A 26,284-nucleotide genomic window follows, 5' to 3' on the forward strand; every position below is an offset into this window, starting at 1 on the left:
TTCCTTCATTTTCACTGCTTTTTCGGCATTCAGCGTCTACCTTCCCGTGTTTTGCATTCATTGCCATTGGAATTTTTTCTTTGATTTTATTTCGAAATGCAAGTTATTCAACAAGTATCATAGCACATGTAGATATCTGGATATTTAGTGTGGATTTCTTGTTAAAACAGTGTCGCTGTTTCTGTTTACAAATTTGAACGATCCCATCTGAAAATCTGCGCGTGCATGGACAGTATCTAATACATATTAATAAGGTAGTCTGCCTTCCTGTCATTCGAATATACCAGTCTTTGGTTTGGAACAAAACGGAACCTGGGGCCAGTGTAACAGGACGCAATGTACGTCCATCAGTGTGGTCGTGTGAAATACTCAGAATGAGGAAAAATCGCTCGCGGGCCGGATATGCATAGTATCTCAATATTTGCTCACAGGCCGGTCAAAATACCTTTGCGGGCCGGATTTGGCCTGCCCCTGCTATAAGACATCTGAACAGATTAAGGCCATTTGGTCCACCAAGTCTGCTCATGGTTGATTTATTGTTCCCTCTCAAAGTCATCCTTCTGTCTTCTCTGCATGACCTTTGACACCCTCACTGATCAAGAACATAATAATCAAGCACAACATAAAGTCTCTGCTTTAAATATACCCAGCGACTTGGCCTCTACAGCAGTCTATGACAATGAAATCCAGACTCGCCACCCTCTAGCTAGAGAAAGTCCCCCCTCACATCTGTTCTAAAGAAACATCCTTCTATTCTGAGACTGTTCTCTGCTCTTCCACACTCCTACAATTGGAAACATCCTCTCCTTGTTCACTCTATCCAAGCCTTTCAATATATAGTAGGTTTCAATGAGATCATCCCCCTCATCCTTCTAAACTCTGATGAGCACAGGTCCAGAGCTTTCAAATGCTCCTCATACATTAGCTCTTTCATGCTCAGGATCATCCTTATAAACCTCCTCAGGACCTTTCCCAACATCAGCACATACAATTGAAAGAAAAAGTTTGTGAACCCTTTGCAACTACCTGCTTTTCTGCATTAAGTACTCATAAAAGGTCGTTATAGCCAGGGGTGGTAATGAGGACAAGTTCCCACTACTTATTAAATGCCCCCAATGGCGTGCACCTCAAATAGCTTCTGACAATCAAGTCCAGTTCCTGTTCTTCACATGTGGCTAAGCTACAAGCTCTGCAGAACCATTACTACTGACAGGAGGAAGGGCAAAGGAGGGTTACTGGAGCATTAAAACCAGCCTGTTTTGGGCATTTGGGGCTCACTGTGTTTTGCAGCTCATCTAGGAGAAGGAAAACTGATCTCAAACCTCTGTTGCCTCGCACCTATACCCACTCATGTGGAAGGATTTGGGAATAAACCCAGAGGGAAAAATCCAGAGCTGGGTTCCCTAAGGCAGTCCTACATTGACTTCAATGCTGACTGGCAACTCCTGCAATGCTCCTGGTACCAAACAGTATTGGTCTCTGCCATTCCTTCGGCTTCATCAGATACGTGGACAGGGAGAACTTGCTCTCCATGTCATACAGCCCAGGCTTGACAGCTAGGACGCAATATCCATAGTCAACTCTGACCAAAGGAGGCCTCACTTCACTCACAAAATATGGCCTGATCTTCATCTAAGTCACATTAATAGACAAACACAACCTGCTTAAACTAATAACACATGAACAATTGTACTTCTTGTCAATACTGAGTACACCATTTAAACTATCACAGTCCAGATGCAAAAAACTCTGTACCTTCTGGGATAATGCCTGCTACAAAAGCAATTTGGAATCAGGTGTTTCAATCAATGAGGTGAGTTTGGAGGTGTGGGTTGTAAAGGTGCCCTGCTCTATAAAAAAGACACACAGAATCAGGTTACTGACAGAGCCTGCTCTTCTCAAGAAAGATCTGCTTACGTGCACCATGCCTTGATCAAAACAACTTTCAGAGGGGATTTTAAAAGAAGATTTGTAGAGATACATGAAGCTGGAAAAGGCTACAAATACATTTCTAAAGACCTGAGTGTTCATCAGTCTACAGAAAGAGAAATTGTCTACAAATGGAAGAAATTCAGTACTGTTGCTACTTTCCCTAGGACTGGGCATCCTGCAACAATCACACCAAGAGCACGCAATGCGCAATGCTGAAGGAGGTTAAAAAGAACCCAAGGTTAACAGCAAAAGACCTACAGAAATCTCTGGAACTTGCTCAAATCTCTGTTCAGGTGCACACATGAAAAACACTGAACAAGAATGGTGTTTATGGAGGGACACCACAGAGGAAACCATTGCTCTCCAAAAAAAACATTGCTGCATGTTTCAAGTTTACAAGAGACCACCTGGATGTTCCACAACGCTTATGGGACAATGTTTCTGGACGGATGAGACAAAAGTTGAACTTTTTGGCAGAAATGCACATCACTATGTTTGGAAGAAAAAAGGCATGCACACCAACACCAAAACCTCATCCCAACTGTAAAGCATGATGAATGCATCATGGTTTGGGCTGCTTTGCTGCCTCAGGGCCTGGACAGCTTGGAATCATGAAGGGTACAATGAATTCAAAACTGTATCAAGAAACTTTACAGGAGAATGTTGAGAGTAGTGGTCCGTCACCTTAATAGAAGTTGCATGATGCAGCAAGACAATGATCTGAAGCACAAGAGTAAATCAACAACAGAATGGTTTAAAAAGAAGAAAATGTGTGTTTTGGAATGGCCAAGTCAGACTCCAGAGGTTAACCCAATTGAGATGCTGTGGCATGACCTGAAGAGGACTGCTCATACAAGGTATCCCAGAAATATTGATGACCTGAAACAGTTTTGTATGGAGGAATGATCTAAAATTCCTTCCCGCCATTGTGCAAGTCTGATCAGCAGCTACAGGAAACATTTGGTGAAGGTTATTGCTTCTAAAGGAGGTTCTACCAGTTATTAAGTCCAAGGGTTCACATACTTCTTCCAGCCTGGACTGTGAATGATTGAACAATGTGTTCAATAAAGACATGAAAAGTACAATTGTTTGTGCATAATTCGTTTAGGCAGATTGTGTTTGTGTATTATTCTGACTTTGATGAAGATAAGACCACATTTCATGAGTGATCATAAGTGATTCACGCGAAAAAACCAGGTAAATGCTTCACAAACTTTTTTTTGCAACTGTACTTTCTTAGACACGGGCTACGAAACTGCTCACAATATCCAAATATTGTCTCAGCAATGCCTTACAAAACCTCAGCACTACATTCTGGTTTTCATATTCTAGTCCTCCCAACATGAATGCCAACATTGTTTTTCCCTCATTATTACCAAATCAGTCTGTAAGTTAATCTTTAGCTAATCCTGCATGGGACCCCTCTAGCCCTTTTACATCTCCAATTTTTGAATTCTCTCCCCATTCAAAAAATAGTCTATGCTTTTATTCCTTCTATTAAAGTGCATGGCCATACACTGCCTTACACGGTATTCGATCTGCCAATTCTTTGCCCATTCTCCCAACCTGTCCAAGTTCTTCTGCAGATGCTCTGTTCCCTCAATACTATCTGCCTCTTTACCTACCTTTGCATCACCTGCAGAGTTGGCCACAAAGCCATCAATTCTGTCATCCAAATCATTAACGTATAACATGAGAGTGGACACCCAACACCAACCCCTGCTAAACATCTATTAGTCACCAGCAGCCAACCAGAAAAGGCCTGCTTTAACCCCACATTTGCCTTCTGCCAGTCAGCCAATCTTCTGCCTGTGCCAATACCTTTCCTGTAATATCAAGAGCTAATTTCTTGTTTAGCAGACTCGTGTGCAGCACCTTGTCAAAAACCTTCTGAAAATCCAAGTAAACAAGATCCACTGATTCTCCTTTGTCTATCCTATCTGTTATTTCCTCAAAAAATTCCACCAGATTTGTCAGGCAAGACATTTCCTTAAGGGAATCATGCTGACATCAGTATATTTTATGATGTGCTTCCAAATTCCCCGATACTTCACCCTTAACAATGGGCTCCATAATCTTATCAACCACTGAAATCAGACTAACAAGCCTACAATTTCCTGTCTTCTACCTCCCTTCTTAAACAGTGGAGTGACATTTGCGATTTTACACTCTTCTGGAATCATTCCTGACACTAATGATTCTTCAATTATCACACCAATGCCTTCATAATCTCTTCAACTACCTCTTTCAGACCCCAAAATGTAGTCCACCAAATCCAGGTGCCTTATCCACTTTCACATCTTTCAGCTTCCCAAGCAGCTTCTCCTTAGTAATACTGACTACACTTACTTCTACTCCCAGCACTCTTGAATTTCTGGCAGAGTGCTGGAGTCTTCCTTGATGAAGACTAACGCAAAATGTACATGTGTGGGTTAAGCAAACTGTGGATGACACCAAGAATAGGGGTGTTGTGGACTGTGCTAAATACTATTGAAAAATACAGGAAGATATAGATCTGTTGTGGTTATGGGCAGGGAGGTGGCAGACTTTGATCTGGGCAAGAGTGAAGTATTGCACTTTAGGAGGTCAAATATAAGGAGAAAGTATACAGTTAATAGTAGAGCCCTTAACAAAATTGAGGAACAGAAGGATCTTGAGGTCTAGGTCCTTAGCTTACTGACAATGGCTATGCAAGTGGATAAGATGGTAAAGAAAAACATATGGCACACCTGCTTTCATTGGTAAGGGTGTAAAGGAAGCCATGCTGCAGCTGTATAAAAATTCCGTCAGCTGCACTAGGAATACCCCCACCCCATTAAAGGAAGAACATGGAGACTGTGGAGAGGGTGCAAAAGCGGTTTACCAGGATGTTGCTTGAATAGCAAGTATGAACTATAAAGAAAGGTTGAACAAACTTGGGATGTTTACCCAAGAACGTTGGAGACTGAGGGATAACTTGATGGAAGTTATGTCATTCATAGACAGTCTGAACCTTTTCCCTAATGTAGAAATGTCAAACAGGCTTTTAAGGTTAGAGGGGAAAGTTTAAAGGCGAAAAGGGGGACAAGTTTTATTTTTACATGTGGATTGGTAGGTGCCAGGAATAGATTACCATGGTTAGCAGTGGAAAAAGACCATTTGATGGAGATTAAGAGGCCCTTATATAGACACATGAACATGAGGGAATGAAGGACTATGGATGATACACACAAGGAGGGCATTTGGTATAAACTAGCATCAAGAGCAACACATCATAGGCTAAATGTGTGGTCCAGTGCTGTACTGTTCTATGTTGTATGCCCTTTAGTTTTGGACTCCCCTACACTTGGAAAATGATTACCCTATCTATACTTTTCAAGATCCTTGGGCAACTATCCTCACTACCTTCAGCTCCACCAATCTCCATGTCACGAATTTACTTAGTACATCAAAGACGGATTAATCCGAGTCATTTATATACAGGTGTCCCCCGCTTTTTGAATGTTGGCTTTACAAAACCTCACTGTTACAAAAGACCTACATTAGTTACCTGTTTTCGCTAACAGAAGGTGTTTTCACTGTTATGAAACAAGCAGCGCGCGATTAAAGGCAGCGCACAATTAAAGGCAGCTCGCGAAAAAAAGCAGCCGCTCCTCCCCCGGATTCGGAACTGCATTCTAGCCGGCATTGCTTAAACACGTGCCTGTGAGCATTTGTGCTTTATGTCCAGTTATTTTGAGCATCTGTTAGCAAGATGAGTTCTAAGGTATCGGAAAAGCCTAAAAGAGCTTGTAAGGGTGTTACACTTAGCATAAAACTAGACATAATTAAGCGTTTTGATTGTGGTGAACGAAGTAAGGACAAAGTGAGTTTGGCTTGTGGAAGTTGACGAAGATGATGTTGAAGAGGTTTTGGCATCCCATGGCCAAGAACTGATAGATGAAGAGCTGATGCAATTGGAAGGAAGGAAGGATAACAATCAAAACTGAATGCAGTAGCGAACGGACCGAAAGTGAAGTCGTCCAGGAACTGAACGTGAAGCAACTGCGTGAGATTTTCGCTGCAATGATAAAGTACGACTTTAATTTTGAAAGAGTACATCAGCTTAGGGCATATTTGCAAGATGGTTTAAGTGCTTACAAAGAACTGTATGATAGAAAAATGCGTGAGGCTAGCAGTCAAGCATCCTGTCGTTTTTCAAGCCTTCCACATCAGCCACAGCAGACGACGAACCTCGACCTTCGCCATTGAGGCAGGCAGACATAGAAGAAGATGACCTGCCTGCTCTGATGGAAACAGACGACACCTCAGTGTCCCACCACCCCAGTGCTCCCAACCTCCGGGCCGCGGACAGATACTGATTCGCGGAGAATACAGCGGTAGCCGGGAGGCACCCAGCACATCTTTAAGAAAAAAGCCGAAATAAACAAGTTAATTAATTAGGTGCCGCCGGGCACGTAAATAATTATCTTGTTTATTTCGGCTTTTTCCTTAAAGATGTACTGGGTGCGTCCCGGCCACCCCGCTGCATGCTTCGCGGATCGGTATCGGTTCGCTGCCCAGAGGGTGGGGACCACTGCACCACCCCAACCTCCGACGACTCAGCCTAACACACCATCATCAGTGTGCTAGGCGCTGTCTTCCCGATTCTCGTAAGTGATACTACACTGTACATACATTATTTCTACTTTATATAGGCTATGTATTTTTAAGCGTTATTTGGTATGATTTGGCAGCTTCATAGCTTAAAAGTTACTGGAGAGGGTGCTTCTGCCGAGAGCGCTTGCATGAGATTTTCGCTAGGGAGAACAGTGCAGGCAGTGATTGTAGAAAAGTATTTCTACTTTATATAGGCTGTGTATTTATCATATCATTCCTGCTTATACTATATATTACTGTTAATTTAGGTTTTATGTGTTATTTGGCATGATTTTGGTAGGTTATTTTTGGGTCTGCGAACGCTTACAAATTTTTCCCCATATAAATAAATGGTAATTGCTTCTTCACTTTACGACATTCCAGCTTACGAACCGTTTCATAGGAATGCTCTACCTTTGGATAGTGGGGGAAACCTGTATATTCCAAACTACAAAGGTCTAGGTATCAATTTCTGCAGTACACCACTGATTATAGACTTCCCTGAGCAATCCTCCACAACTACCCTCTGCCTCATATTACCAATCCAATTTTAGATCCATTTGGCCAAATCACTCTGGAATGCATGTGCCCTAGCTTCCTGGACTAGCCTTACATGTAAGACGGTGCCAAATCCTTACTAAAGTCCCTCAAAAATTCAGATTGGCGAAGCAGAATTTCTCATGCACAAATCATGCCATTTCTCCATCATCAGTCCTTAGAAAGTGATCATAATCTTATTTGATAGAATTTTTCCCTTATACTTTCAATATTACTGACACAACCTAAGCAGCCAGTAGTTTCCTGGATATTCTCCAAGCTAAAGGCGAATCATCATTGTCCGAGGCCATAAGTGGAAATGGTCACTGATGATCAGGAAATGATAAATTTTATTCACAGCTCCTCAACAAATGAAGCAGTCTACGTCTGCGCAAAGCAAGACCTTAACAACATTCAGACATGGATGGAAGCATCAATAACACTGTGCAATGTATATGAAGCAATGATTGTTAGGAACAAGAGTCCAACCATCTATCCCTGACATTCAATTCAATTAACATCACTAACTTCTTCATCACTAACATCTTGGGCATCACTAGTAACCACAAACTCAACAGGCTCAATTATAATAATATAAGTCAGTGTGGGCGGAGTTAAGATGGCATCAAGTGGCTGCAACTTTGCGCTCTTCTGCAAAAACAAACTTAATTCCTCCCTTTAATGTCTCTTTATTTCCTTTTCAAGGTGGTTGGGGTTCTGTTGAGGTCCTGATCTGCAAGTGGCATTCAAACTGCATTTTTTTTTTTTTTACTATGGTGGATGAGCTCCTGTTCCTGGAGCTTGTTGGCCGACCATTTCCCAACATTCTCCAGGCATGTCCTGGAAGATGGTGCCTCCGGGGTACTCCCCTTGTGATGACCGATTTCAGGCTAGTGTTGCCAAATGAGTATGGGAAAACGATGCACCATACTGTAATATCATAACAGTAACTGTCAGTCTCCCCTTTCACTGTGAAAATGGGTGCTATATCTCTGTGCCTTGTAGAGAGTGAGAGAATGAGAGAGCGAGAGCGAGAGACTGTGGCATGTTGAACTGTTGGGTAGACAATAGTTTTGTTGACTGCAGATCATGGTCTCTCTTTGGGTGCTCTGCTGTTGCTTGGTAGGCGATGATACTTTTTGCTGAAATGGGTGGGAGATGAAAGGGGGAAAGTTGATGTGTTGTTGCCTGCTGCTGCTTGTGCAGGGGAGGGGGAGGGGGCTTTGGGTTTCAAATTTTTTTTGTTATTCATTCTTTTGGGGTTATTCTGTTTTTCGCGGATGTCTGCATACTGTATACATTCTCTGATAATAAACAGAACCACTTCAGAAGCTAGGTATCCAGTGGTGAGTGGTTAACCCCCAATACCCCAAGTCTTTCCATTTCCTACAAGGAATGAGTCAGGAGTACAACAGGATACATCCAAATAGCCAGGATGATAGCAATCCAAACAACTTGCAAGTAGCTCAATGCCATTTGGAACATGGCATTCAATCCACCACACTTAACTTTTATTCTATCCATCACTGACATAAAGTGACTAAAGGGGAAGTCATCTACAAAATATACAATCGTTCGACTGCACTTTCCTTCAAAATCCTTACCACCAGACATGGGCAGCATTCTGCTGGTTCTGTCAAACTCACACACCATCCTGACTTGGAAGCAGTTTACTATTCCTTCATCAACATTGAATCTCAATGCTGGAAGTCCCTGCCCAATGGCGTTTTGGGAATATTTCAACAGTATGACCACAGCAATTTAAAAAAATCTAGCTCACCACAATTTCTCAAGGGCAATAGGGAACGGACATTAATGCTGGTGTTGGAAGTTATGGTCATGTTTCAAATAAAGGAATTTTTCTTTTAAATTGCAAATATGTACAATCAGAATTACAATACAAAATGCTGCTAAAGTACACCACCACTGTGATTTATACTTAAGAATACAAATCCACATTAGGATGTTAAAAGATTCAAACAATGACAACTGATGCCAATCTGAAACATGCAGAGAATATTCCTGGCTTTCCTTAGTTCTACTGCAATATCAAGATCACGAATTACTTACTCTTGGAGTTATGACTTCTTTTTCCTCTTTTTCATTTGCAGCTTCATCATTTTTCTCAAAATCTGTTTCTTCATCTGAAGCTCCAGATACTTTCTTTGGATCATATGCACCATTCTCTTCACCTTTTTCCAATGTTTTTCCTTTAGGTTCCATATGATGAATGGTCCTAAAGCGAAGATCAGCTGCACGACAGTATTCTTCAAAGCCATACAAGTACCTAGAATTTAGTCAGGTACAAAGGAAAGGCACAAAACTGATATTAAAGAAAGCCCATGACTGTCCAAGATTCAAACCTGATCACATCAAAAATGATAGTGAGGAAATAAAGAGTTACTAAACTATTACACTACTATTGTAGTTAAATTTGCAGGAAAACTTTGGCATCAACACAATTCATGTTCAGTCACTACATTTCACAGCTACATAATTAGATTGAACTGTGCTTTCATTATGACTTACTAGTATTGTTCAGGTAAGACTATCATCAGAAATTCAAGGGGAAGAGCATGTCCTTGGCTGTTGGTACTAAAAGTATGTCAGAGTATCTATTGACCATGATATTCACCTTCGTCATATTCAGTTTAAACAGTGATCGATATTCTCAAGTACATTTATTGCTGACAATTCAAGACGATCTTTAGATTTTACACAGACATGTTTAAACTGTGGAGATTCACATAAATAATCCATAACTTGTAGGTCTGAAAATATCCTTAAGTGATTTTAGAAACCAGCAAATCAGCTGTAATGTAATCTGCAGTGCTGTCAGAGAAAAAGTAACATCTTCAATTGAAATACTGCAAAAGGGATCAGTCTGGTACAGTTAGAGAACATGGCACTCAAGTGGCAAACTGGAAAACAGAATCTAAAATTAGCACGGTAACAGCAGGCAGAGGATGATGTTGAATGTTCATTGTGATTGATGTTGGCAACTAGTGGTGAACCATAGGAATCAACTTGAGCATCTTTACTCTTTGGATATGAACACAGCAAGGGTGATTAGCAAGTTTATGAATAGTTAAAAACTGGTGATGATGTTTATTACAAATTGGACAGTGTTAAACTTCAGGATGATATTGATCTATTGTCAAAATGATAGAACAGCAGCAGATGAAGTTTAATCTTTATAAACATAAGGTGTTCAAATTTGTGAGGACTAACAAGGGGAAGACCTAACAAGAGGATAATGAAGAAGAGGAAGAGAGAGTACAAATCCAGATATCTCCAACAGTTAAACCACAAACAGATAAGTTGGTGAAAATCTATCAGATGCCTATCTTCATCAGCCAGAGCACAAAGTACAAGTCCAGGAAGGCTATGGTACATCTTTGTAAAATATTAGTTAGGACACAGCTGGAATACGGCATATAGTTCTGACACCACACTGTCAGAAAAGCAAAGACAAGATTTATCAATGTTTCCTGGTGTGGAACATTTCAGTATAAAGGAAATGCTTGCTAAACTATTTTCTTGGAAGCAGAGGAGGCTGATGGTAGACCTGAAAGTAATATGCAAAATTCTGAGGAGCAGAGACAGTATAGATAGTGGGAAGCTTTTATTACAGCTTAAAACTAGAAGGCACAGAGGATCCTAGAAATAACTTGCTGATGCAGAGGGTAGCTGGAATCTGGAACACACTTCCCAAATAGGTGGGTATTTTAAAAAGTGCCTGAATATGAATGGCATACAAGATTTCAAGCCAAGTATTGGCAAATAGGATTTGTATTGATTGGTACTTAATGGTGGGCAACAACACACTGGACCAAAGAGTTCACCCCATGGAGCATGACTATGACTTACCCTGAATCTGAAGGGAAAGAGTGGAAGTTGAAACAAACTTATCAGATAGAATCATTTTGCTTCCTCAACAGCAAAAGTCCTAAGGTAGATTAAGATATCAACACTAATTTGAGCATACTGGTGTCAAAGACAAGATCACACATCCTTGCCAATCCTTTCCTGGAATTTGAACTCATTACATGGGATTTTACTTTTTACCTCCACAACTTGTTAAAAGTGTAATTTCCAAATTCATGCATCCAGTAGGTAATCTTCTTGTTTACAATCTCATGCTTCCTTAATTTTTCAATAATTTAATTTAATATAGTATGAAGCAATGACAGATTGTTGAGAATAGTACAGGTTTTCAAAGGGTTCCATTGCTGAGAACAGATTTCTCCACAAGTCAGTCATTTGTAAGCAATGCCATGAAGAACACCCATGATTGAGAATGAAGCTCTTGAACTTGCTTCATTCACTTCATTCAGATTTTCCATCATGCTCACATTTCCTAATAATTCTCTATGTCAAGAGCAATAATTACAATTACTTTATTATAGTGCTGCTTCAGTCCTACCTTTACAACTATGTTCCAACCTTTAATTCACACTGAGTAAAATGTTCAAGTTCATTATACATTACACCTTTTTATTCCCAGTACACTGCCTGAGAAATATCCCTTCACATTATCTCAAAGCAATTTACAGCCTGGAAGTACTTTAAAAATGTAATTGCTATTACAATGTTGGAAACACATCAACAAAATTGTGCATGGTGTTTACCTGTCAACAGTATTAAGATAATAGTCAGATTACTTGTTTTAGGTGTATTGAGTGATGGTAAATATTGGCTTAGAAAACCAGCGATGCCCCCCTGCTCTTCAAAATAATGTCATGGATCTTTCTCATTCACCTGAGAGAACAGATGAGACCTTGATGGATAGTACGTCCAGCAGTGCATTTCCACATGAGATTGAATATAGCTTTTATTTTGAACATTCATTACAGTGGTGGATCTAAATATATTTTCAGTCACAAGAAATGCAAGGAATACAAGACAAACTTAGAACATGTAAATGGAAGGAAATCAGAAGGTATTAGAATTTAGATTTGGCAAGTTAGTAAAACAATGCTGAACTCACGAAGATCTGTCAAAAATGCTTATGTCATGGCTTCATTTTATTATTTTCTTGTCCCCTACTGATTACTTAGAAAATCAGATAAGTAGCTGTAATTGAGCAGAATATGCTCAAATAGAAGAACATTTCAGTAAGTGCTGGCAAAAAAGTAAGAAGAGTAGTGTGAGCTGCCTTGATGACTATCACCCAGTAGCACTCACATCTACAGTGATGAAATACTTTGAGAGGTTGGTCATGACAAAAATCAACTCCTGCCTCAGCAAGGGCCCGGACCCACTGCAATTTGCTTATCACCACAATAGGTCTACAGCAGATGCAATGTCAATGGCTCTTCACACAGCTTTAGATCACCTGGACAATACAAACACCTAATGTAAGAATGCTGCTTGTTGACTATAGCTCAGTGTTTAACATCATCATCCCCACAGTCCTGATCAGTAAGCTACAGTACCTGGACCTCCCTACCTGCATCTGCAACTGGATCTTTTGACTTCTTAACCAGAACACCACAATCTGTGCGGATTGGTAATAATATCTCCTCCTCACTGACAATCAACACTGGCATACCTCAGGGATGTGTGCTTCGCCCACTGCTCTACTCCCTCTATTATCCATGACTGTGTGGCTAGGTATAGCTCAAACACCATCTATAAACTTGCTGATGATACAATTGTTGGTAGAATCTCAGATGGAGATGATAGGGCGTACAACAGCCAGATATACCAGCTAGTTGAGTGGTGTCGCAGCAACATCAGTAAAACGAAGGAGATGATTGTGGACTTTAGGAAGGGCAAGTCAAGGGAACACAAACCAATCCTCAAAGAGATCAGAAGTGGAGAAAGCAAGCAATTTCAAGTTCCTTGGTATCAAGATCTCTGAGGATCTAACCTGAAGCTATAAAGAATGCAAGACAGCGACTATATTTGATTAGGAGTTTCAAGAGATTCAGTTTGTCACCTAAAACACTTGAAAGCTTCTACAGATGTACTGTGGAGAGTATTCTGACAGGCTGCATCACTGTCTGGTATGGGGGGGGGCGGGGGGAGGGAACGACTGCACAGTTTTTCGAAAGAAGCTACAGAAAGCTGTAAAATTAGTCAGTTCCATCTTGGGTACCGGCCTCCATAGTATCCAAGACATCTTCAAGGAGCAGTTCCTTAAAAAGGCAGCGTCCATCATTAAAGACACCCATCACCGAGGACATGCCCTCTTTTCATTGTTGCCATCAGGAAGGGGGTAGAGAAGCCTGAAGGCATACACTCAGCGATTCAGGTACAGCTTCTTCCCTTCTGCCATCCGATTCCTAAATGGACATTGAACCCATGAATACTACCTCACTTTTTAAAAATATATATTATTTCTGTTTTGCACTATTTTTAATCTAACTATTTAATATACATACACACATACACACACACACACACACACACACACACACACACACACACACACATATATATTCCCCCAAGGAATGCATCCATAGGATACTAAATTCAATATCTTCTAGATGCAGCTTCTGAACCATCAGCAATCCTCTACAATGAATTATTACTGGTAATTTAAAATAATGCAATACGACTAAGATGATAGTAACTCAGCAATGTGTGACTGCGGTGATAAATTGTGAACAATACATAAACTATTCACGTCTGCTTCTCAAATGAGTCTTATAATGCCTTAAGATCTTGATAAATGTCTTAATATTAGGGCACATTCTAGCTTTGCATAAAAAAAATCAGTTCACACATTCTGTACTCCCAAGGATCCATAAATGCAAACAATTTAAAGTCATTGTTTTTGTCACATCCATTCACTGGCCTGATTTCAAAGTTACAATTACTACCTTCAATCTTTTAATTCCTTAATAATTAGTTTCACGACATGGGCATCATTGGCAAGGCATTTTGCTGATCCCTAGATGGTGAAGACTATGGCGGTTCTTTACATAAGCTGCTGTTATTTCCACAATGTTTTCTGGAAATTTTAGAATTTTAACATAGCAAAAAATCACAGAAAGGAACACTAGTCCAAGTCAAGATGCTGAAAGACTTGGCAGGAAACTTGATGATCCCATCATCTTACTGCCACTGACTTACTAACCAAGGAAAGTTGTTGCTTTCTGGGGGGGCCGGAGGGGGGCTGGGAGTGGGGGTGGGAAGGATAGAAACATTGTTGCAGTCCAAATCCGTGACCAGGACAGATGCTGAGACACCCGTAAGCAACCAAGTGCTTTATCTTCCATAATGTCAAATTTCTATTTTTGCAACTGCGCCCACCTAAGAAATGAAGCCTTGTAAATAATTTGAGGAATCATTAGATAAGCAATGTAGCACAGAACATTCAGCTTCTAACCTGCTCTTGTAGACATGACTTAATTGCCTAGCCCAATCTGGCTGATGGTGGATTGCAGAATACTGCTAAAGAGGAACACAGCAGCAGCAATGCCACAAAACATCAAGTTATTAAAAAATATTAGGTTCTCTTCCTTGAGATGGACATTTTCAAGCTACAATCAGTTTCACTTCTGACAGAAAATCAAGTCGCTAATGAACTTGCCGAAGATACTTCAGCCAAGGATGCTGCCACAAGGACTATGTTCTGGCAGCTTTGAAGACTAGCCTGCAAAAACCATAACCATCTTCCATTCTGCTATGTATGATTCCAGGATTTTCACTCTGTTCCTCACTGATAATACTATCAGTAGGGTTCCTTAGCACTGCCTCTAATCAAGTGCTGTCTTGATATCAAGAGCAGTCACCCTTATATTGGCTCCAGAATTCAATCCTTGTATCCAAGACTGTAATGAGGCCAGGAACCAAGTGGTCCCATTAACCTAAATGAGCACTGGGAACAAAATCAGTGGTGAGAATTTTACTCACATCATTTCAACTAACATAATTTTGCTAACAACTGGGCGCAGGCTAAGAGGGCAGTGATTGGTTAGGTTGGATTTGTCCTGTTTTTTGTGGACAGGACATACCTGGTCAAATTTCCACATTGTCAGGTGGATGCCAGTGTTTTAGCTGTACTTGAACAGTTAACTTAGGGGTGTGGCTAGTTCTCGAATACAGGTTTTCAGCACTACAGCCAGGATGCTGTCAGGACACATGGCCTTTGCTGAGCCGTTTCTCGGATGTCATGTGGGGTGAAACAAATTGACTGAAGACTGGCATCCGTGATGATAAGGACCTCAGGAGGAGGCAGAGAAGGCTCATCCATTTAGTACTTCATGCTGATAGTTGCAAACACTTCAGTTTGTAAAGAGCTTTGGGACATAAAAGGCGCTATATATTGTTTCTAAAAATGCTTAGCATTTATAGATTATGCCATAGTCTACTTTCCACTTCAGGATACGTAATGGTCAACCCTTAAAATCAGAACATATTGCTAAAGGCACCTTTTATGGAAGGAGCCTTAAAACTTTTTTTTTAAAAAAGAGTTGTAGTTGTAGTTACGTTTATGCGGTTACTGTTCCTTTTTCATTTGTAACCGAATTATCTATTATCAGCACAAGAAAATAATAATCCCATGGTAAGAAGTAGAGCTTAGGAAAACTGGCCATCTAAATAGCCATCCAAATATTATGCAACAGTACTAAAGAGGACTCATAAAGCACTGGAGAAACATTTTTAAAAAAGCAAAGGAACTACTTATTGTATTCGTCTATTCTCCCCTTGATGTCATTTTCCTTGGAAGAGTTTCTTAGCATAATATGCGAGTTTAAGCACAAAAATTACCTCCCATTAGTGTCCTTCTGGTCAAAGATATAAATTGAAGCATTACATTATTCATATCATCAAAATGCAACTTAAGAAATCGCAAAAATATTTGTGATTCTGCTTATTGATCAAGACCATCTTGCTGAGTTTTAAGTGTAGATAATGGTATTTAGTTTTAACAGAACCAAACTTAAAGCAAGCTCTAAAGAATGTGTTGTTTGGGAAGTCGGCACAATGCAAATCAGACCACAACAGCACGATTTGTTCTGTAATTATGTGTTGCTTCAAGTAAGTTCATTTGCAGTTATGCTTGTCTTTGTTGTGATCCTCCTTTTCAACTATTTTACTACCACTATTACCCTATCATCCCAAGGTTTACAGCAGTATTGGTGAGGACAATATAAATGCAAATGGTGCATGAGAACCACAAATGCTTTAATTTGTACATTAAAGGAAAGCCAATAACTGAACCATATTTTACATGGAAAACTTAGGTCCATCGATACCACTTACTTCTTATATGCTGTTTTCACATTATAAGATGCAGCAGTGTTCAGAATTGGAATACCGAGGTCCATGTAGATTTGCTTCCATACAGAACCACTGTCAATCTGCAGAAATAAGCAGAACTTAATGGCTGTATTGCATATATCTTTCATCAACAGTCAAAATCTAAAATAGTTAATCAATCTAATTTTCTACACCAGTACAAGCAATCACATGACTCTAGTCAATTGGAAATAAAGTTTCAGCAAAAAATTTTTGACCTGAAACATTAACTCTCTTTTCTATTTTCCCAGACGTGGCCAGATGCTTCCAGCGTTTTTTTGTTTTTATATCAGAGGTAATATTGCTCAAGGATTTGTTATTTAAATATTACCAAGAACTCTTAATGTTAGTGCAAACATATATATACACCCAAGTTTTCAGGAATAGTAGCAGTTTTCATTAGATTGTCAAGAGACAATCTGAAACTGTATACAAAGAAGTCTTGCATACAAGTTTTAAAACATGTAGATTAGGGAAAAAAATTGCAAAAGCACTTTCAGCTAAAATGATTTCAATAAACAAGAAGTGTCATGAGTACACGAAGAGCTATATACAAATATTCTATTGATGACTTAATCACTCTTAGTTAACAGAGTGATTCACTTGAACTGACAACTATCGTCACTTTTCACACTCCACATCACAGTATACTAATGGACCAGTAAGTCAGTGTATCACTTCTTTTGCCAAAATTAACTAGGCAGCACACTAGTTCATTTTAAAACTTCATTTGTAGAACTTGGCACAAAAGGCGTTCAAGTAACAAAGTTCAAGGTGAAGAAAATGGCACAGCTAGAACAATGATGAAGAAGTAATTTGCTGAAGCAATAACATAACAGGCAAAAACCGAAAGGGGTTTCTGAAGAATTTTCAGGTGAATGTTCCGTATGCTTCTGTTCCCAAAAATAAAGGCTGCATTGCCTGACTTTGTTCTGGGAAATGAGGCAGGCCAAAAGAAACAGGTACCAAGAGGGGAAACTGCTAAGACATGGTGATTGTAATGAACAGGATTTAGCATAATTATGTAAATAAATATATACACTGGTGCTAGAAAGTTTGTGAAACATTTAGAATTTCTATATCTGCATAAATATGACCTAAAATGTGATCACATCTTCACATTTAAGTTCTAAAACTAGATTAAGAGAACCTAATTGAATAAGTAACACAGAAAAATTATACTTGTTCATTTACTGAGAAAAGTGATCCAATATTACATGTATTTGTTGGAAAAAGTATGCAAACGTCTAGGATTATCAGTTCATTTAAAGGGAAAATTAGAGTCAGGTGTTTCAGGGATGACAATCAAGTTGAGTGTGGGAGGCCCTGCCCTACTTAAAGAACATAAACCTGGATCTTCACTATCAAAGTCTGATCTTCATCACACAGGTTTTTGGAAGTGTGCCATGCCTCAATCAAATGAGATTTCTGAGGACCTCAGAAAAAAAAGTTCTTGATGCTTTCCAGGCTGGAAAAGAATATAAACCACATTTCTAGAGTTTGGGCTCCACCAATCCAGTCAGGCAGATAGCGTACAAATGGAAGAAATTCAACACCATTGTTACTCTCCCCAGGAGTGGTCAACCAACAAAAATCACTCCAAGAGCAAGGTGTGTAATATTCCAGGAGGTCATGAAGAACCCCAGGATAATATCTAAGGAGCTACAGGCCACTCTTGCATTGGCTAATCTCAGTGTTCAGTAGTCTACCATCGGGCAAACACTGAACAACAATGGTGTGCATGGCAGGATTGCAAGGAGAAAGCCACTACTCTCCAAGAACATTGCTGCCTGTCTAAAGTTTGCTAAAAACCACATGGATAAGCCAGAAGGTTATTGGAAGAATGTTCTGTGGACAGATCAGTCCAAAGTAGAACTTTTTTTATTTAAATGAGAAGCATTGTTTGGCAAAAACAAACACTGCATTTCAGCATAAGAACCTCATCTAATAAACATGGTGGCGGCAGAGTCATGGTTTGGGCCTGCTTTGCTGCTTCGGGACCAAGATGGCTTGCCATCATAGATGGAACGATGAATTCTGAATTATATCTTCAAATTCTACAAGAAAATGTCAGGATATCCATCCGTGAACTGAAGCTTAAGACAAAGTGGGTCATGCAGCAAGATATCAACCCTAGACACACAAGTCAGCCTAGCAAAAAATGGTTAAAACAAAGAAATTTCACATTTTGGAATAGCCTAACCGAAGTCCTGACCTTAATCCTATAGAAATGTTGCGGAAGGACCTGAAGCAAGCAGCTCACGCAAGGAAGCCCACCAACATCCTGGAGTTGAAGCAGTTTTGTGAGGAATGGCCTAAAATTCCTCCAAGCTGATCAACAGTCACCGGAAACATTTGGTTGAAGTTATTGCTGTACAAGGGGGTCACACCAGTTACTGAAAGTAAAGGCTCGCATACTTTTTCCAACAAATACAAGTAATATTGGATCATTTTTCTCAATAAATAAATAAATATAATGGTTGTTTGCGTTATTTATTTAATTGGTTCTCTTTATCTAGTTTTAGGACTGACATGAAGACCTGATCACATTTCAGGTCACATTTGTGCAGAAATAGAGAAAATTCTCAGAAGTTCACAAACTTTCTAGCACCACTGTAAACTACTCCAGGGTAAAGCAAAAGGCCATATTAGTTGGGATGAGAACAACCTGGATAAACTGGAAACAAAGGTTGAAGACAAAGATATTACTGAACAAGAAGCCTTTAAGTGAAAGATGTTTTGGGTATAGCTCAGATATTTCCTGTGATAGAAAAGAGTAGGTAAATTAAAGGTTGAGCTCTTTAGAGTCCGAAAAGTCAGCACAGAACCAGGCCTTTCAGTCCATCTAGTTTGTGCCAAACCACTTAAACTGCCTACTCCCATTGGCCTCCACCCGGACCATAACCCTCTATGCCTCTACCATCCATGTACTTTTCCAAACTTCTCTTAAACACTGAAATCGAGCTCACATGCACCAGTTGCGCTGGTAGCTCATTCCACACTCTCACAGCCCTCTGAGTGAAGAGGTTTCTGCTCATGTTCTCCTTAAATGTTTCGCCTTTAACCCATGACCTCTGGTGGTGGTCCCACTCAACCTCAGTGGAAAAAGCCGGCCTGCATTTACCCTGTCTACACCCCTCATAATTCTGTATATCTCCATCAAATCTTCTCTCAATCTTCTATGTATGAAGGAATGAAGTCCCAATTCTGTATAATCAGAAGGGCAGAGCTAAAAATATGATAGATGTTACATGAAAACCATGCTGATCATAGAATGTTCAAAGAAGATTTAAAAATAACGAAGGAAAACAGAACATGAGAAGACTAGCACCAACATGAAAGAGAATTCAAAAATATTCCATAGGCGCATGAATAGGAAAAGAGTGGTGAGGAAACAAATTAAGACTAAAATGGAAATTTATTCATAGGGGAGAAAATATGGCTGAGATACCATAGGAAATTATGCTGCTGGAATCTCAGCAAAGGAAGATGTTTAAAAAGTATATATATATATTTTTTTTTCCAGAAGGCGCCTATGGAATAAAAGGGGCAGCACCAAGACAGTTAGAAAACTGGCTTCATGAACTAAAAAAACTAACAGCACAGAGTAACTTCCAGATTGGAGAACAATGCAAGGCTCCCAATGGATCTGTATTAGAACTACTACTGTGCTTGATTTTGAAGATTTGGGCTTTGGCACCCCGGACACTATCAGCTGTATCCCCAGATAACACAAACTTGGGAGGCATAGCGAACTGTGAGATTTCAAAGAGTGGTTTTGATGGTACTAGAGACCATTCAGCTCTTCATGTCAATGTCGTCACCACCAGAACAACTCTCTAGTTCCACTTACTAACTGTTTCTCTATGGCCTTGCAATGTTTCGTCCATCATATTCACCTAATTCCCTTTTGAAGGCCACATTGAGTAAGCAGTGCACCACAGATACCAACCAAACCTTACATGAAAAGTGTTTCCTCATGTAATTCTTTATTCTTTTCTCCTTTATTTTCTACCAGTAACCACTAGTCTTCAACCAAAAAGAAAATGCTTCCCATTTTCCTCTTGGTCCAGACCCCTCATCATTTGATATACACGTATAGTTAAAAAAAAATATGAAAATGTGGCTAACTATTACTGGTGAATGAAATTTTATTGAGGGTATTGATTTATGAAATCTTTTATCATTAGCTTTAGGTAGTCCATCACTTTCTGGTGTCCTGAAGTGCAAGCAGAGCAGAACAGGAACCAGGCAGCACTTGCATTTGCAGTTCATGCTAGTGATGAGATTTTTGTATTTGTTGCTAAGGGTAAAAAAAAAGCAATGGACAGATGTTATGACATTTGTGTGTGCTTTATTTCCATGATTACTCTTATTGTTATCTGTTAAAATACTACGCTAAAGAGCTAAAAACATATTTTTGAACCATTATAAGGAAGGTCATCAGAGTCAAATTAATTAAACAGAAAAGCATTTGCTCAATAAAATAAAGCAGAGCAAAATAGTTGCAAACAGCCAAAACTGAACAGACAGCTTGGTCCACAAAAAATCAGAATGTTAACATTATCAGTACTGAATTTGTTAACTGCTGCCTGTAAGTGTGGGCAAAACTAAAACAGTGAACCAAGATGCAATGTGTCCAATTATGTCATAAATATAATCTTTGGGGTAAGACACTGAAAACATTAACACCAAATATTGGCATATGTCTATTCATTAAATATATTTTCTGTCTAGTTTATATACATTATCTGAAGATTGCACTAACAAAATACAAATTTGGATAAAACAGTGTCAGTGTAGCCATATCTCTAAATGAAAAAAAAAAGAATTATTAATCAACAATGCGTTACGGAGCAGTTTCTCTAGACAGCCTTTATTAGTCTATCACTTCTTGTTATACTTATAAAAGGATGAAACATAACATGTATTATCTAAACGAAAACCAAAAATACTAGGAGTACTTAGCAGATCAGGCAGTCTCTGACAAAATAGAAACAGAGTAAATATTTCAAGCTCAAACTTTCTAATGAAGAATTTCACACCTGACATGTGAATTCTCTTTCAATGGATATTGCCTGGCCTGCTGAATGTTTCCAAAATTTTCTGTTTAAGATTTCCACTATCTGCGGCTTCTTTGATATGAACATGAAATTTTACAAACAATCAAAATTCTAGTTTGTGTTTATGAAAAGCATGTGCATGCAACAAACGAGTAAGATTCAGCCCTTTAAACTCCGGCAGATTTAAGACTTGTATTGTTATAGTTTTCTCCCAGGATGGCTTTCATAAAATACAGAGTGAAATCAATGGAATAATCCAAAAAAATTTTGTATTTCATCACTCAGAGCTCCTGACAACCCTCAAGATCACACGAAGCCCAACTAAATGGAACGAGACTTCCATTATTCATATCTATGTGTCGGTGTATGTAGCTAAGGATTACAGCTGACATGATTTGGTATTAAGGCATTCACACATAATTCAAATAAATAGAAATAGAACATTAGACAGAGCTCACAACACGACATACTTTTTAAAAAGTGAAAATTTAGCCATTAGCTGGTAGACTGCAACTACTATTTTAATAATTCTATATAATGTAGAACACAAAATATTGTCGAAAGTAGAATAAAATATAGCTATTTTTAAGAGTAAAAATCATCTTCAATATCTGGAGTTCAATAATATAGCAGTACATTTTCACTTGAGTAAGTACAGTGCCTTGTAAAAGTATTCAGCCCCCAAACCTTTGTTCACATGAGTATTACAACTAGGGATCTTGAACAATTTAACTGAGAATTTTTATTTGTGAATCACATGCTCCTATTTCACAGTACAGCCCAAAAAAAACTGATAATTGTAAAGCACGAAAAACTAAAAATTCAAAAACTTAAATGTCTGCAGTTAAGTATTCACCCCCCCCCCCCTCCATTTCCCCAGTACTTACTTGAACCAACTATTACAGCCATTCATCTTTTTGGATAAATCTCTATTAGCTTTGCACAATGTGATAAAGCAAGATTTGCCCATTTCTTCTTGCAAAATTGTTCAAACTGTGCCAGGTTAGTTGGCGAGCAGCAGTGGACAGCAATCTTGAGGTCTTACCGAAGATGTTTCATCGGGTTAAGATCAGGACTCTTGACATAAGGACATCAATTCTCTCCATTTCAAGCCACCCCATGGATGGTCTGGCAGTGTTCTTTGGGCTGTTGCTCTGCTAAAAGAGAAACTTCCTCCCCAGTTGCAGCTTTCTGGCAGAGGCTAGCAGGTTTTTAATCCAGGATTTCTCTGTATTTACCAGCATCAACCCTGACCAGATTTCCAGTCCCTGCTGCTGAAAAGCATCCCCATAGCGTGATGATACCCCCACCATGCTTTACAAGAGGGATGTTATTACCTGGTTGATACTATTAGATTTATGCCACACGTATTGCTTAGTGTTAAGACAAAAAGGTTTCACTTAGTCTCAGCCGACCATAAGACCTTCTTCCACATATTTACAGTATCTTCTAAGTGACGTTTTGCAAAGTCTTTATGGGCAGTGGGTATGTTTTTTTAAAGTCACGGCTCTTCCTTGCCACTTTCCCATAAAAACTCTTTTTGTGCAAGGCCTTAGTGATTGTGGAGCTATGAAATTCATCTCCAGTTGCAGCCACTGACTTCTGTGGCTCACACACAGTGATTGTTGGCGTCATAGTAGCCTCTCTTACAAGTGCCATTCTTCTCTGGCGACTAAGTTTAGAGGGATGGCCTTACCTAAACAGTGTGGCTGTGGTTTCATATTTTTTCCACTTTTTCACGATGGACTGCACTGAGCTCCCAGATATGTTCAATGCCTTTGAGATGGTCTTGTACATTCCCTTGATTTGTGCTTCTCTATTATCATTTCCCTGACTTGCAATACACTTTTGTCTTCCTTTTGGTTTTGTTTGTTGAAAATCTATCATACAGAGCTTACAGAGAGAAGGGGTACTTATTCTTACAAATTCATTGAAAAACAGGTCATCCTCCAACTTTCTACATCAACAGATCAGGTGAGTTGTTTATCTAATACACATACTGCACCTGAGAAAAATTAGCTTGTAATTACAAACAGGATTAATATTTTTTCAGCCACACAATTTTGGATTTCAATTTTTAGTAAATTGATGACAGGTTTTGGAATTTTTCTTTTGATTTGACATGATGCACAATGTTTTGAAATTAGTTCAAATATTCCCACTTCAATATATTTTAAATTAAGAAAATGAGACAGTAAAATGTGAAAATAGTTGTGGAGGCCGAATACTTTTTCAAGGCACTGTAAAATTAAATTGAACTCACATTGTCACATCCACCATGTTGATACACCAGTCTGAAGAGTTTGAAAAGATTCAGGTCTTTGTAGCCTAGTACTGGTGGTTTATTGATAGGTGTTCCTGGAAAATATAATACAATTGGTTACCAATTTAGAGATTTTTTGAATACAAAGAAATAAACATATTGTCATATTGTTCCCAAGAGTTCATAATATGATCAACCATATTGGTATTTATTCTAACTATAGTGATGGAAGTATTCACATACTGTACATCAAACATCACGGTTATAATGTCCAAGTATATCGATGGTAAACCACAGCTGAGCACAACACTCAGCTAAGTTTTCGCAAATTAATCTATTTTGTGGTGAATGAAATATTTTTAAAAATTGGATAGGATCCACTATCAACATTTATGGTACTGATATCATAGTATCATTGAAAAGCAGCATGGGTTGAAAGCTTCCTTTAGGTCTAGAATACAGTGTTATGTATACAAATTAACTACAAACTTAAATACAAAACTTACGTGGAAACCAAAAAAAGCCCTACAATCACAAAAGTACTTTTGACATCACTTTCACCTGTTTATCTGAACAAAATTAAAAACATTGTACCATTAATACTTAAAAATATGCACACACAATACAAATACTGGCTTCACTTTTAAGAAAAGTTCTTACCTCTATCCTCCATGAATTTGTAGAGTTGTTGCAAGAAATTGTCTCTCTCTTCTGGATCTAGCTCCTCCTCTACCTAGTGATAGACATATTAACCATCACATATTAAAAAAAAGCATCTGGTCTAGTGCTGTGAAGTTATCACTTGATAGGGTATTTATAAATCCAATTACAACATCCTGCACAGCTATCAGACTCTGCTGATACTGGAATACAGTTTAACAATCAAATAAATAATACACTACAGTTTATTTTACAGATACTAAGCATCAATGGCAAGGCTAGCAGGATCTACCCATTTCTATCGGCAAAGGTGATGGTGATGTGCCATCTTCATCAACTACTGCAGTCCTCCTGGTGAAGGTAACTGCACAATTCAGTGAAGTATGGAATTCAAGGAAAGATCCCAGAGTAGAAATGCAAGATAGCAGGCTATAGAGATCGCAGAGGGGTTTAACTACACATCCACATTCAACAAATGAAATATGATGTCAGGAAAATGTGAAATTGCACAATGTGCTTGATTTCAAAATACTATAGGTCTCCACTCACATACTGGTAACACCAAATACATGAGTTTCCTATCTCTAGGAGGGATTACCGAATTGGTTTCCCTGCCAATATGGTCATCATTATAAGGATCCTGTAACCAAGTGTAAATTCCAGTTGCCAAAGTGGGATATGGGTTACCGGACTGATAATTTAATTGATGTGCCATCATAAACCAAACAGCTGATTCATCAACAGAACATGCAAATTCCCTTCTGTCTGTTTTGGTCTAGAGATGTGGAAAACACAAAGAAAGTCCGTTACATAAATTACCAGAGGTTTACTGTTAATGCATTCAGTAGCCAAATTGGTACAGCTTAGTATCTTGTTTAAATACATTTTCCAACCAAAGTAAGCATTGATCTCAGAAAGCAGACCTTTGTGTAAATTGTCAATTGCAAAATGGGTATCTTACTATCTTAATCCAACCATTATTAAAAGTCAGACAGCCTATAGTTACAGTAATTTATATTTTATTGGAAGATCCTCATGCTACTGGTCAAATTCCAAGTGTTGTACAACACAGAAAACACTGCATCCATGCTGGCCTTTTTACCCACACACTAAATCCATTTGCCTGCATTAACTGCTTCTATATTTTGCTTATTTAAATATTTATACTCTTGTAAACATACTGATTATATTTGACTCCACCACCTTGTCTGACAACATTCCAGGTATTATCCACTCTCTGTGAAATTTATTTCCTTTAAATTTCCATTAAAACTCCTCTCTCCCTCCCCTAAACCTATGCATTATTTTCTGATACTCCTCCAATGGGAAAAGGATTCCAATTATCTACTCTTTCCACACCTATCAGGTCATTCCTTTGTGAAGAAAACAAACTCATCCTATCCAATCTCTTCTCATAACTAAACTCCTCCAGACCAGGCATCACCCTAGTGCTCTCTCCAGCACAACCAGATCCTTCCTATAGTGTGGCAACGAGAGATGCACGATACTCCAAGTGCATTCGAACTAGTCCTCCACTCTAATCATAAATAGTTTGCACTGGATTATAATCAGCATGCCAATTATAAAATGGATCCTAAAAATAGTTGAGTAGCTACAACTTAACAGGTATTTCCCCAAAGACATAATGGAATTATCTTGTAGAAATCATGTAGTTGACATTGGCCTATTTTTAACTGCACCATATTTAACAAGACTGCAGTAGAAATTTGATCCTCCAACTGCCCCAGAGGGAAGTGCTGGCAAAATTCAAGGCGAACTATTACTTAGTTATCCCTATACATGTTAAAGTGACCACTGCATAAACAATTCCAATTTATTACTTCAGGAAAGACCATTGGCTATCTCTCTTTACCCAGTTTATTGTAAACACATTACAAAAATCAGATGACATATGTGTATAACCACTTTTAGAATGTGGCACATGCAATACTGAGAT

General features: G+C 38.9%; 1 protein-coding gene across 3 annotated transcripts in view; it reads right to left on the minus strand.

The window, feature by feature from the left end:
- The window catches only part of arid4a (AT-rich interactive domain 4A), a 110,933-nt gene that overhangs the window by 33,144 nt on the left and 51,505 nt on the right, over positions 1 to 26,284 (minus strand). For all 3 annotated transcript variants that reach the window (XM_072268042.1, XM_072268051.1, XM_072268060.1), the window contains exons 12-15: positions 24,328 to 24,400; positions 23,668 to 23,762; positions 16,306 to 16,403; positions 9,157 to 9,373 (exon numbers count right to left, since the gene is read on the minus strand). In XM_072268042.1, coding sequence (XP_072124143.1) covers positions 9,157 to 9,373; positions 16,306 to 16,403; positions 23,668 to 23,762; positions 24,328 to 24,400 — 483 coding nt within the window. The remainder of the gene's footprint in view (positions 1 to 9,156; positions 9,374 to 16,305; positions 16,404 to 23,667; positions 23,763 to 24,327; positions 24,401 to 26,284) is intronic.

Source organism: Mobula birostris, chromosome 1 (assembly GCF_030028105.1).
Source record: "Mobula birostris isolate sMobBir1 chromosome 1, sMobBir1.hap1, whole genome shotgun sequence".
In the NCBI taxonomy this organism is placed as follows: domain Eukaryota; kingdom Metazoa; phylum Chordata; class Chondrichthyes; order Myliobatiformes; family Myliobatidae; genus Mobula; species Mobula birostris.